The 13093-nt window shown below is 35.1% G+C and overlaps 1 protein-coding gene across 7 annotated transcripts in view; it reads left to right on the top strand.

The window, feature by feature from the left end:
• Nucleotides 1-13093, top strand: part of SBF2 (SET binding factor 2) — a 519656-nt gene that overhangs the window by 276406 nt on the left and 230157 nt on the right. For all 7 annotated transcript variants that reach the window (XM_049890356.1, XM_049890355.1, XM_049890357.1 and 4 more), the window contains 5 exons: nucleotides 106-219; nucleotides 3559-3636; nucleotides 4758-4871; nucleotides 5341-5469; nucleotides 9069-9167. In XM_049890356.1, coding sequence (XP_049746313.1) covers nucleotides 106-219; nucleotides 3559-3636; nucleotides 4758-4871; nucleotides 5341-5469; nucleotides 9069-9167 — 534 coding nt within the window. The remainder of the gene's footprint in view (nucleotides 1-105; nucleotides 220-3558; nucleotides 3637-4757; nucleotides 4872-5340; nucleotides 5470-9068; nucleotides 9168-13093) is intronic.

The raw sequence follows: 13093 nt of genomic DNA, 5'->3' as shown, positions 1-13093 counted from the left end.
TCCCATATATGGTTCTCTTTTTGAATTAACAAAGGCCAGATTAATTTGTTTAACAACAAATATATCTTGTTAATTATAATTTTTTTTTTTTTTAATCTATTTCAGTTAGATGTAATCATAGCAGATTTGGATGGAGGCACTATTAAAATTCCTGAATGTATTCACCTCTCCTCCCTCCCAGAACCACTTCTACATCAGACCCAAGCAGCTCTTTCTTTGGTATGACATGTTTTTTTAATAACAGTTTTTTTCTTAGGCCTCTGTTTTCTGGTTTTTATTATAGAATAAATGTTTTACCCATAAGATGACTAGGCTACTTGTTTACCAAAGTGAAGCATGGAGATGATTTGGGGTGGTATGTGGGCAACCTTTTTTATTTTAATAATTTAAATCTTAAAGTAAGGTAATTGAAATTAAGTATCACTGTCAGTGTAATTATTTAAAAATGAGAGGTGTATGTTCTTGAAACATGAATAGGTGAATATAGTATTTAGGGTAGTATTCTCTATTTACTAGATAGTCTGGTGGTCTAGTGGTTAGCTTGGCTGCTAATCAGAACGTTTGCAGTTCAAATCTACGAGGCATTCCTTGGAAACCCTATGAGGCAGTTCTACTCTATCCTATAGGGTTACTATGAGTTGAAATCGACTCAGCGGCAACGGGTTTTTTTTTTTTAATGTAAAGAACATACTTTGAACCTTAACTGAATATTTTGTTCTATATTCATTCTTTCACCCAGCATATTTATTTAGTAACGCTATATACCAGCTACTACATATTGGGAGGAAACCCTGGTGGCCTAGTGGTTAAGTGCTACGGCTGCTAACCAAAGGGTCAGCAGTTCGAATCCTCCAGGCGCTCCTTGGAAACTCTATCAGGCAGTTCTACTCTGTCCTGTAGGGTCGCTATGAGTTGGAATTGACCCAGCGGCACTGGGTTTGGTTTTGGGTTTTATATATTGGGAACATACTTGCAGAAACAAGATAAGGTTCTGCCTCAAAATCCCTGGTTCTCCTCCCATTTCCCATTAGAAGTCAGCTCCTATGCCCTCTTAGAGCTAATCTTTTGTTAGAGTAGAGCATCTCATTCCTCTTTGGTAGATGTGCTACTTGCAAAGCAGTGTGATACTGTTTTGCCAACGTTTTAAAATCATTATAGGAGGTGTAACTTCCTGACGAAATATTTAGCATTACCTGCAGTAATGTTTTTAAATGTCTTGTGACCTGAAATTTTCTCATGAAACACATTTAATTTTGTTTTGTAGTTATTTTACCTTAGTTGACTTTTAAAAATGGAACTTTTTATTTTACTGCCACCTTTTACGTGCCCATTTATCTATCATCAGAAAATTGAACCTTAGAAATTCTGCATTCCTTTTCAAGCCATTACTAGAACTGAGACCTTCATACTATTCTTTAATAATATTCTAGTCTGGCCTGCTTAAACTGTTTTCCTTAAACAGAAATTCAGAGGTTTTGGTTTACCCAGAGGGATATAATTCTCAGAAAACTTTCAGACTTACATTAGTCTTTATATTGTTACAGTGGTATTTATAGGGTGGGAACATTTAGAGAAGACTGACTTTTCCTAATGTAGTTAGTTTGTAACCAGGATACAAGGTGTGATAGAGTGGAAATAACGCTGGTATAGGACTCAGGAGACCTGAATTCCAGTCTTCCTCCTGCCACTTGGTGTTTATTGAGCAAATCCCATCCCATCTCTAGACCCTGGCTTCCTGGTCTTTATTATAGAATGAATGTTTTATCCATAAGATGACTAGGGCACTCTTTACCAAAGTAAAGCATGGAGATGATTTTGGGTGGTATGTGGGCAACTTTTTTTTTTAATAATTATGTATTTTTAATACTGTGTATTAAAATAGCATATAAAACCTGTGATCTCACAGATATCACCTAGGAAAATACGAGGTGAGTTGATTTAAAGACAGTTTAAAGAAAAACATTAAATAATTGCACAGGTGGTATATGAATATAGCAAAAGCTGAGAAGATAATATTTGAGTGATTGAAGAAAGGTATAATATTTTTAGAAATCTATTATATTATTAAGTATGTGGTTACTTAATATTGGTATTAATAATTGTTATTAATAATACATACTTAATAAATAAGTAATAATAATTACTTAATATTGGTATTAATAATTGTTCAAGGATTAAATACCAAAATTAACAGAGTTAAAGATTTTAGCAGCTGTCCTGCTGTACAGTGATACAACTTAACCTGTAACACCTGTGCTACCAAATGCTGATCAATGAAAATTCATTTCTGGTAAAACTGAGTATGCATTTTTTTATAGTGGTCAAACATAATAGCGATTTATGTGCTACAGTGTAGTACTACAAATAAGAGATAAGAGTATAGTATATTGTCAAACTAGGACCAAAAAGAGATTATATTTGATGGTGTGCATAGGAGATTTGACATACAAGTACAATAAATAATTGTAATCAAATGGCAACACAGTACATGGAACGGTGTAATAATCATGAATGATCTCACAGGCACCAAGACATTATTACACTGTAGTAGTGATTGGGTTGTAATTCTGGCTGATATTTTAGTGTTGTTTTTAAGTTTTGTTTTCAGTCTTTGGTCTATATCAGAATGATTCTACAAAGACAGATACTTGCTACATATTAATACAGTTTCATCCTTTTCTCAGTGTTAACTGCTGCACGTATCATTCTTTCACTCTTGCTTCTCAACCTACTTTCCTTCAAAGCCTAACTCAAATGTTACTTTCTTTTTCTTAGCTTTCCCTATGTTGAATTCATCATACTTTATACTTCACATTTTTGTATATTTATAGCACCTATCACATTGTTGGAGCCCTGGTGGCACAGTGGTTAAGAGCTCGGCTGCTAACAAAAGATCAGTAGTTCGAATCTACCAGCCATTCCTTGGAAATCCTAGGGGGCAGTTCTACTCCAGTTCTACTCTGTCCTATATGGTTTCTATGAATTGTAATTGACTTGAGGCAACGGGTTGGGTTTTTTTTTTTTTAATCACTTTGTAGTATACTTTTTCCTTCTCTGGACTGTGAGATTCATAAGCTTATGCTTTTTCTTTCCAGTATTTCAATTAGTTAATTAATTAGCTAATTTTTAATTATACTAAGAAACATAAAAACAAATGGTTGTTTAAAAAATTCAACTATATAGACAAATAGCTCCACCCCAACCCATTCCTTTCCCAGAAGTAACTACTATTTTGTAATTTAGTATGTATTCCTTCAGAATTTTAGATTTTTGTATATATGCACATACACATACAGATGTAGGGTTGATTTTGTTTTTCAAATAAATGAGACCATGCTATGTGTATTTTCCTAGAACATGTTTTTTCACTAAATATTTTATCTTGGATATCTTTCCTAGTACATACAGTGCTACCTCAGCTAACTGCATTGCATTTCATAGATAGGATATATGACAATTCACATACGAATACTTTTTCGTCTTAATACTACAAGTGGATTAAAGAATAAATTTTATGGATATTAAGATATTTTACATAATGAAACTTCTTTGCTTTAGATTTTACACCCAGATTTGGAAGTAGCAGATCATGCTTTTCCCCCTGCACGAACAGCTTTATCCCACTCAAAAATGCTGGTAAGAAGTTTAATATTTAAGTTTCATGCTTTTTAAGAGAGCTATATTTGTAAGCTTGTTAGAGAAGCTGAGTGAAGTGAGAGTTAGATGGGCAGTAACATAAAAAATGTACCGAATTAGAAATTAGGAGAATTACCACTAACCTTGTATCCTGCTCAGGGAGAAGTCACAGGGCTATGCATGGGCCAGGAGGGGAGTAGGGCTAATACTGTTGCCCTGAGAAAATTTGAGGAAGTATAGGACAAAAAATCAGAACCTAAGTTATAGCCTAGAAAACTGTTCCAAGTATCAACTTAAAAGAGCCAAGCAAGAATGAAAAAGGGACATTTACAAAAATGGAAACAAAGAACATTGATAACAAGATAGATCAAATTTGAGGAATAAGAGGATAAGAACAGTTCTGAGTACAAGCCATAAAAGGGTGAATGTGTTACTAAAAATGTCCCTTTTTCATTCTGCCCAGTGCATTTCTTAGAGGTAAGCTTTATGGCCAGTAAGGAGACTCATAGAGCTGAACTCCTTTGACAGGTTCCTTAAGCATCTTGACCTTCATTTTCTCATCAATTAAATATTCACTAAATAAATCTGTAAGTTTCCTTACAGTTCTAAAATCGAGATTATATTAAAACCTGGATTATTAAAATAGATTTTTCTCATAACACATTAGTGTAAGAATACGTTTTTATAAGTGTATAAACTTCAGAAGAACTTTATAGCTTTTTAAATCCAATCCTTTGGCTTTCTTTTTCCTTTTATATTTATGACTGTAATTCTTTTTTGGATATAAAAATCATAGGACTTGGGAAATATACCCTTTTTAACATAGTAAAGGGGGAGACTCTGTGACTTTTGTTTCCCCTAAGATGAAAATTGCAAATACTGGAGGCAAGTTTTGTTTGGTTCAATATAAAGAATTATTTAATAGATTTTAGGCTGCCCAACAATAGGATAGACAAGATACTCACCACTCAGGGTTGCTACAAATGAGACTTTTATTTAGGAAGCACAGACAGACTTAGTACATAATTGCTCAGGTTCTTCCCAACTTGATGACTTGATGATATTTCTTTTGTGTTTTAAGAAATTAAATTACCTAACATATTTCTTCTTAATATTTTCAGGATAAAGAAGTACGAGCAGTTTTCCTTAGATTATTTGCACAGCTTTTCCAAGGATATAGGTCATGCCTACAACTTATAAGAATTCATGCAGAACCAGTAATACATTTTCACAAGGTAAGATATGGTATTATATTGTATCTGTCCAAAAAGTGGACTCTAATTTAATAAAACTACATAATTGTCTCTTTCTAGCCATGCATTTTGACCTTAATTTATCAAATGTGGTTATTTAAGATCTCTGCTTGGTGGGGTTACGTGGGAATTGTTAGTAATACTATAGAACTGACGTAATACTTTCCTTTAGAGTTTGTTAACTTAAATTGATTTTCTTTTAAAGTTGAGTATTAATTTCTGATTTCTCCCCCGCCTTATGGACAGATTTATTTTTATTCTTTCCAAAATGTGTAATATTTCAGGTCAGAGCAAAAACCCCTTTCCAAGGGAAATACATTTCATAACTGCATATTTATGCATGAAGGCATTTATACTTGATTTAATCTTTGTTTTATATTTTTGTTTTGATCATCTTATTCACTACTAAATGATAAATTAATCTATTCATTTTCCTTTTCTGTCTTTACAGACAGCTTTCTTGGGGCAGCGTGGTTTGGTTGAGAATGATTTCCTCACTAAAGTACTCAATGGAATGGCATTTGCAGGTTTTGTTTCAGAAAGAGGTCCTCCTTATAGATCCTGTGATCTCTTTGATGAGGTATCGTTCTTATAAAATCAGTGCATTATTTACAGGCAAAAATAGATCAGTAGTTAAAAGTAGGGAAGTATTATTTTAAAATACTTAATCAAAATCATGAATATATTATAAAGTGAGTATAAAATCTAAATATTATCTTCTATATGTGTGTCATATCTCAGTATAATGCAGTTTAGGAAGAAATAGAATTACAGGGTGTCAGAAGTACATAAAAATCTTTAGCTGAATTTTTAAACAATTTATTAAAATCCTTTAAGAATTTTTACATGATTTTATTCTATATATATAGAACTCTTATTTTTAAAGGCAATAATGCAGTGATTATCAGTACATAGGGAGAAAGGTCTAATTTCGATATACAGATATGTGACTTCAAACTGCAGTTAGATTTAGTCTGTCAGTGCTACTGAGTCATAGTTAGCTTAGTGGCACTCTTCCTGATCAATAATCGACACTCATCTAACTCCCTTCCAGACCAAAGAAAACCCATTGCCATCAAGTTGATTCTGGCTCATAACAACCGTATAGTACAGAGTAGAACTGCCCCATAGTGTTTCCGAGGTTGTAATCTTTATGGAAATAGACTGCCACATCTTTCTCCCATGGAGTGACTGATGGCTTCAAACTGTCGAACTTTTGCAGGTGAACACTTTAACCACTGCACCACTAGGGCTCCTTTTAGCTTACTTAAAAAAAACCCATTGCAGTTGAGTCGATTCCACCTCATAGAAACCCTGGAGACCTGGTGGTGCAGTCAGTGGTTAACAGCTTTGCTGCTAACCGAAAGATCGGCAGTTTGAATCTACTAGCTGCTCCTTGGAAGCTCTACGGGGCCGTTCTACTCTGTCTTATAGGGTCACTGTGAGTTTAGCTCTCTTAAAAAAAAAAAAAAAAAAAAAAATTTTTTTTTTTTTTTTTTTTTTTGGGGGAGATATTAAATATGTGGATGACAGATTTAGTCTCTGTCTTTAAGAACTGGCCACATAAAGGAAGAAATAGGACAGATGTGACTCAAAGTAAAGATGCTCTTTTGCATTTGTTGTGCTTTCTCTTTTTTCTAAAGCATCTTCATTTAACTCTGTTCACAGCAGCCCATTCTGGTGGATAAAACAATGAATATTATTTCCATTACAATTTCTGAAAGAGCACTGCGTATACTGGAACTAACAAATCTAAAAGTTACTTGAAGTCTAAAAAAGAAAAACAGCCCTAGCCAACAAGATAGTGGAGGATAGTAGTCATAGTTTGATGCTGGGTGGTTTTATTTAGTATAAAGAAGATAGGAATCAAGGTCTTAAAGATCCTTGGTTTAGCGGAGAAGGATCATTTATGCTCTGTAGAGATAGTTCATGATTCACAAGTAAGAATTAAATAAACAGCACATGTTTTAGTTATTAGTATGGAGATCTGCACCAAATGCTTTAGTTAATTATAATGTGATTTAGAAGAGATTGTCCTTAGACAGGCAGTTCCTTCTAATCAATAATCATTTATTAATCATTGATTATCTAATACTAGCATATATATCAGCTTTAGATCCTAAACTAAGTACTCAGTGTATAATGTCTTATGAGGCTAAGTTAGAATTCCTGAATAGTAACCAATTCAGTTCAGAATTGGTTTGTGTAATCTCTTTCTATCCCAAGTTCCCTAAGTAACTCCCTCTGGCAGCTTCATCACAACTAAAAAGTCAGATTGATTACTTCTGGAAAACTTGCTTGCCTCAGCCTCTGATTATTTTCGTAGGTCCTTCCCCCTGCCTGGTGCCCTCCCTTTACCTCTCAGCCTAACCATGACCTTCTATTCTTCATGCTCTGCTCTTATTTCACAACCTCCTCCAAATTTTCTCAGAGTAGATGAGTGTGAGAGCCACTAGTCTGCCTTAAGATTTATTTTATGTCTCTATATGGTAACTTGTTTTTTATTGTATATTTTATACATGTGTATCATCTAGATTGGAAACAATGATAAGGCAAAAAGTCTATCCAAGATTCCTATTGGGCCTCCCCTTATTGTCCATCTAGTTTCTTTGTTTCTCCTTTAGTGGTGATTTTTGGTGTCTTATTGATTTTTTTGTTGTGTTGTTTATTGATCTTGTGGTACAGTGGTTAAAAGCACTCAGTTGGTAACCAAAAAGTCAGCAGTTCGAACCCACCAGCTGCTCCATGGGAGAAAGATGTGGCAGCCTGCTTCTGTAAAGGTTACAGCCTTGGGAACCCGATGGGCAGTTATGCTCTGTACTACAGGGTCGCTATGAGTCAGAATTGACTTGACAGCAGTGGGTTTGGTTTTGGCTTATTGATGTTGTTACTTGAGAGAGAGTCGTTTGTATGTATACATCAGGCAAGGGTCTAAGAGGAAAGAGGCACCAGGCCTAAGTAATTTCTCCTTCTATCCTCTGTAGCCATTTAATTGGTTTATATAGGAATGTACTTTTGTAGGAAAATTACATTTGCTCCTTGGAAAGGCATCCTCATTTTCACTTAGACAAAGGCAGCCTACCACACTGAGGGGTAGGGAGGCTAATGGAGCTTTGAGAGGCAATTGTGTGTTGCTTTATCCCCATACTCCCATCAAATAGACATGCTAGAAGAAAAGAATTGTTTGCCTTTGTTTGACAGTCTTTCTGAATGCTGGCCTAGAATAGGGCAAGTCCTAATTTTATATGACTATATGCTCTAGGAGTCCTGGTGGTATGGTGGTTAAAAAGCTTGGCTGCTAACCAAAAGGTTGGCAGCTTGAAACCACCAGCCACGCAGTGGGATAAAGATGTGGCAGTCTGCTCCCATAAAGATTACAGCCTTGGAAACCCTATGAGGCAGTTTTACACTGTTCCGTAGAATCCTTATGAATTGGAATCTACTTGAAGACAATGGGTTTTTGTTTTAAACATGCTCCAGTGAACCTATTAGCTCCTAAAAGAATCTCTTATTATACTTTTTTTTAATCATCCATCAATTTCCTCCCCAATTTTGTTTCCTGTTAACACTCTTTTACCCACCCCAAGTTTTCATACACATACTCACATAGTTCTCCCAGTAAATTCATTAATAGGGAAATGGACTAAAATTTATAGAATCTGAGAACTGGAAGAAGCCTAGAGGTCATCTTGTTCTTCCATCTTATTTTTGAGACAAGGAAACTGAAACCCAGGAATTTAGGTTCCTTGTCCCAGATCACATTGTCTGTAGACTAGGATGAGAATCTCAGCAACCTGACTTGCTCATTATAGTGCACATTTGCCTCATATTTTGTGAGTTAGGGAAATATTGGGAGACTTTCTGAAATTCTCTGAGTGAGAGAATTCTCTGAGTGAGACTGGGTGATGAAAAGGCCCCTCTGAATTCCAGAAATGACTTCCCAAGAAGAAATAGGGCCATAAATCATCAGGGGAGAGACCATCAGACCATCGAAGGACTCAATTGACCCTGCAACCCCAGAAGAGAAGTAGCACCCAGTAAAAATATAAAGTATTTTGTTTTAATAATAGTATATGTCTTGGATATTTTTTGGCTTACAAATTGTATGAAATTATCACACATTTTTCTAATTCAGCATATTTTGGAGTTGATATTTTGCCATTTGATTCTTTTTCCAAGTTGGTAGCCTTTGAAGTAGAGCGAATTAAAGTAGAAGAAAATAACCCATTGAAGATGATAAAGCATGTCAGAGAACTTGCTGAGCAACTATTCAAAAATGTAAGTAAATATATTTATTTAGACAGTCATTAATTTTAAAAGTATTAAGACACGTTTTATGTGCAAAACTGAAAAGCTTCTTTCTCGTGAAATTTTTGCTCTTAAAATTTTTGGGACTGCAAGTTATAAGATAATATAGTTGGTAGTGTACATGAAAATAGATCATATTTTTCAAAGTAACTTTCTTGTCAATCACTGCATTATGAAAACATCTTAGTCACCATTCTCCGGTTAGTCACTTGCCTTCATTATGAATTTCATTTGGGTCTCTCTGTTCTTAAGAGCATATTGACCATAGTTAAGACAAAGATTGGGCTCAAGTGGATACCAGAAGCACCTCACAGCTGACCACTATACTCTGCTTCAACGTGGAACAGGGATTGTCAGCTGGGTCACGGAAATTGTTGAATTGCATTGTTTTGAACAGACAGGGAATAAAAAGCTGGACCATTTTAATAAACAAGTTGTCAGGCAACTTCAGAAACTCTAGGGCGATAGCCAGCCCTGGAAAGAGAAAATGGAATAAATTAAAAGGATTGGAATGTGGTAAAGTGCAAAATAATTATTTGATTATCAGGAAAGAAGAGAACCTAGGAGAGCCTAAAGAAGAGAGATTATGTACATGCGGAAAAATGGGTTTTGGCTAAGGAGCACCGGTCATTCCTCCTGCTTGTGAAGTTTTTTAGAGTTGAGCAGGTGGGAATTATGGTCTTCCAGGAGAAAACAGAGAGAGACCTATTTTTAAGGAAATAGAGTTAAGAAGGGTGGGGATGGAAATTGGGGTCAGTATCATAGCCCCACTAAGTATTCTTTAACTGAGTTATTCTGAATAGGTCAGTATTTTTGGACATTGAGTCATTAGTGCTTTGTCATACCCATTTGTAATCTCAGAACCAATTGGATAAAACCAGGAATACTAAAATATGTTTCTTTGTTTCATTTTATTCAGTTATTTCTGAGTTTTAAGTTTTATATTTGGTGTGTGATTTTTCTTTGGGGGAAAGAATTGTTTTTTGAAAAAAAACAAAGCAAAGTTCAAGGATTCCGTGGGAGAACAAACAAAATACAGTTTTTAAAATTGTGCTCATGTAAATGCTGGTAAATAATTTGAAGATTCTTAACTTGTACTGTTTTATCAATTACAAGTGGTTTATTACAAATTCTGGAAATACAGTGAAACCTGTGAGAACTGAAACTCTACAGAAATGCCTTTTTTTTTCTTGGTCTTACAAGTTTTCTGCCTTTGACAGGGTATAGTGTTACCACTTTTCTAATCACTCTTTTCAGTGGAAAATATTTGAGTTTTCCTTCTCTCACTGGTTTCCGCCTTACACAAGTTCCAACTTTCGCAGGTTTTACTCCGTGTGTGTGTGTGTGTGTGTGTATATATATATGCTTTGACTGTTGTGTAAATGGAACAATAATTGGCTAGCACATGCAGAAATCGTTAGCCATAGCATTCGTGTGCCTATCAAAAGATGAATTTAGTTTCTATCTTAAATTACTTAACACAAGTGGTACTTTGACTGTTAAGTGTAGGTTATTAGTTCTTATACTGACAAGCAGTTTCGTATTCCTAAGTATATCACATTCTAAATCATGACATTTTGGCCTAGCAAAAGTATAATAAATGATTTCCAGTTACTTGCGTGCCAGGATCTCTATTTCATTTATTGACTGACCACATTTTAAGTTATTTTAAAATCTTTTTGACTAATACTGTAAATTCTACGTATGACTGTGTCCAATATGATAAATATATTTTTTGATTAATATGCTGAAACAAAAAAAATTCTGTTGGAAGCCACATGTTCTGTGCTGGTCTTTGCCATTTATGGTGGCTGTGTAGAACTTACGTACAGCATGAGCACATGAGAAATTTCTGTTAAACTATGGCATTAATAAGAAATATTGAGTGTTTAGCACAACATACCAGGTATGGGGTTCAGCCTTACATACATTATCCGTAATTCTCCCACTAACAATGTAAGGTAGATGTCATTATCCCCATTTTACTGGGGATAATTGGCTTAGGATCATATGGCTATTAAGTGATGGAATCCAGATTTTAAGTCCAAGAATTTTCATCTATCCAGTTTCATTCACTCCATTAGGCTGGCTCATTTCTGATTGGAAAAATAGTGATGTTTCCAATGGTTGAGGTTACACTTTGTTCTTTATAAAGCACTTTATTGTACTTTCTTATTTGATCATGGAAACAACCTTCTGAGATAGGACAGGTGTTTATATGTGAGGAAGCCAAAGATTAGAAAGTTTTTTCCTCGCCTAGTAGGATAGATTTATCGATGGATTTCAAGGAAAAACAAAACCTCAAATAGGAGTCAGCATTTGAGACTCTGGGACTGATCCCTCTAACAACTGAATGTTTATTTCCTAGGTCTTTACAAGACAGTCTCAGCACTGCAAGCTAAAATTTCATAGCCAGTTAGTGACCAGAGCTGGGCTTCTGATACAAGTTTGTATTACATGACCGAGCATCCAGTGTATGCAAGGATCTGTGCCAAGCTCTTTAATGTGAAGACGATGTAACCAATTCCTTTCTTACCATCCTATAATTTAAATTTTATGATGCATAGCTCAAACTAAACCAACACAGAACTGACAACACTGCCAAAAAAAAAAAAAATCTAGTAATTATACATTCTTAAAGGTAAATGTAAAACACAAGCAACCTCTGTCCATTTAAAATGACATTTTTAAAGTGATTATGATGAGGGATTATATTGCTAGGTAAGAGATGGAAATAACCCTTCAAATCTACTCTGCATTTCTTGAGCCTTTGTTGGACCTTTTTTTTTTTTTTTTTTTCCTGCAATCCAATTCTATTTCATTTAATTCAATCAATTCCATTCTTTCCATGTGTATTTATTAAGCACCTACTCCCACAACCAAACCCCTGGATGTCGAGTCGATTCTGACTCATAATGATTTTATAGGACAGAGTAGAACTGCCCAACAGGGTTTCCTAGGCTGTAATTCTTACGGAAGCAGACTGCCACATCTTTCTCCTGAGGAGTGACTGGTGGGTTTGAACCACCAACCTTTTGGTTAGCAGCCAAGCAATTTACCATTGTGCCAGCAGGGCTCCTTAAGCACCTACTAGGGCTGGGCATTTTCTAGGTCCATGAGTCTCCTTAATATTCTTGAGAAGAGGGTACACATATATGACCTGAAAGAATTTGAGAATACCCCAATGGATTGTCGTCAGACTTTCTGAGACTCCTTCTTGTTCTAAGATTCTAAAGTCTGCATTAGTACCAACATTCCTGAAGTAAATACTTTGCAGAGTTAAAGAGCAGGACATGACGGTAAAGTTACTTTCTTGGGCCATTCAGGAAGTTGGGGAGAGAGAGAGATGGCGTCAATCAAGGAAAATATTTCAGATGGTTCTATTTTTAACTAGTCAGTTATTTTATCACATTTCTAAAATTCCCTTTTGTTAAGCAAGAACCAACCATATGATTTGGCTGTTTCCTTATTATTGGATTATACTTGAGACCTGGTGATTCCATTCAGATGTTTGTAAATACTTTATTACACTGATGTGTGGAATTGTATTTAGCTTCTTTTCTTTACTACTCTTTAAAGTACCTCAAAACCTACCTTAATTTTCAGCCTCTTATCACCACTCCTTTATATTGCTTTGTAGTGAGGTTTTAGAAAAATGAATAGGGTGAATTGTAATTGACTTTAGCTGCTCTTCTTTCTGGACTGCCTAGATAACTTAAAAAAAAAAAAATGCATTTGGTGACCTTGGTAGAGGAGGGGAATAGAAAGGTCGAATCAAGGAGGAGTAAGGACTGAATCCATTAGAGACAAATTGTGTAAATATTGGCAGGATTTACACCCTGAAGATTATTGGTAGCACATTTATATAGCTATTCTTTCCATTCCTAATAGATAAT

Source organism: Elephas maximus, chromosome 7 (assembly GCF_024166365.1).
Source record: "Elephas maximus indicus isolate mEleMax1 chromosome 7, mEleMax1 primary haplotype, whole genome shotgun sequence".
Lineage (NCBI taxonomy): Eukaryota > Metazoa > Chordata > Mammalia > Proboscidea > Elephantidae > Elephas > Elephas maximus.
This window is presented reverse-complemented; position numbering and strand designations above follow the sequence as displayed.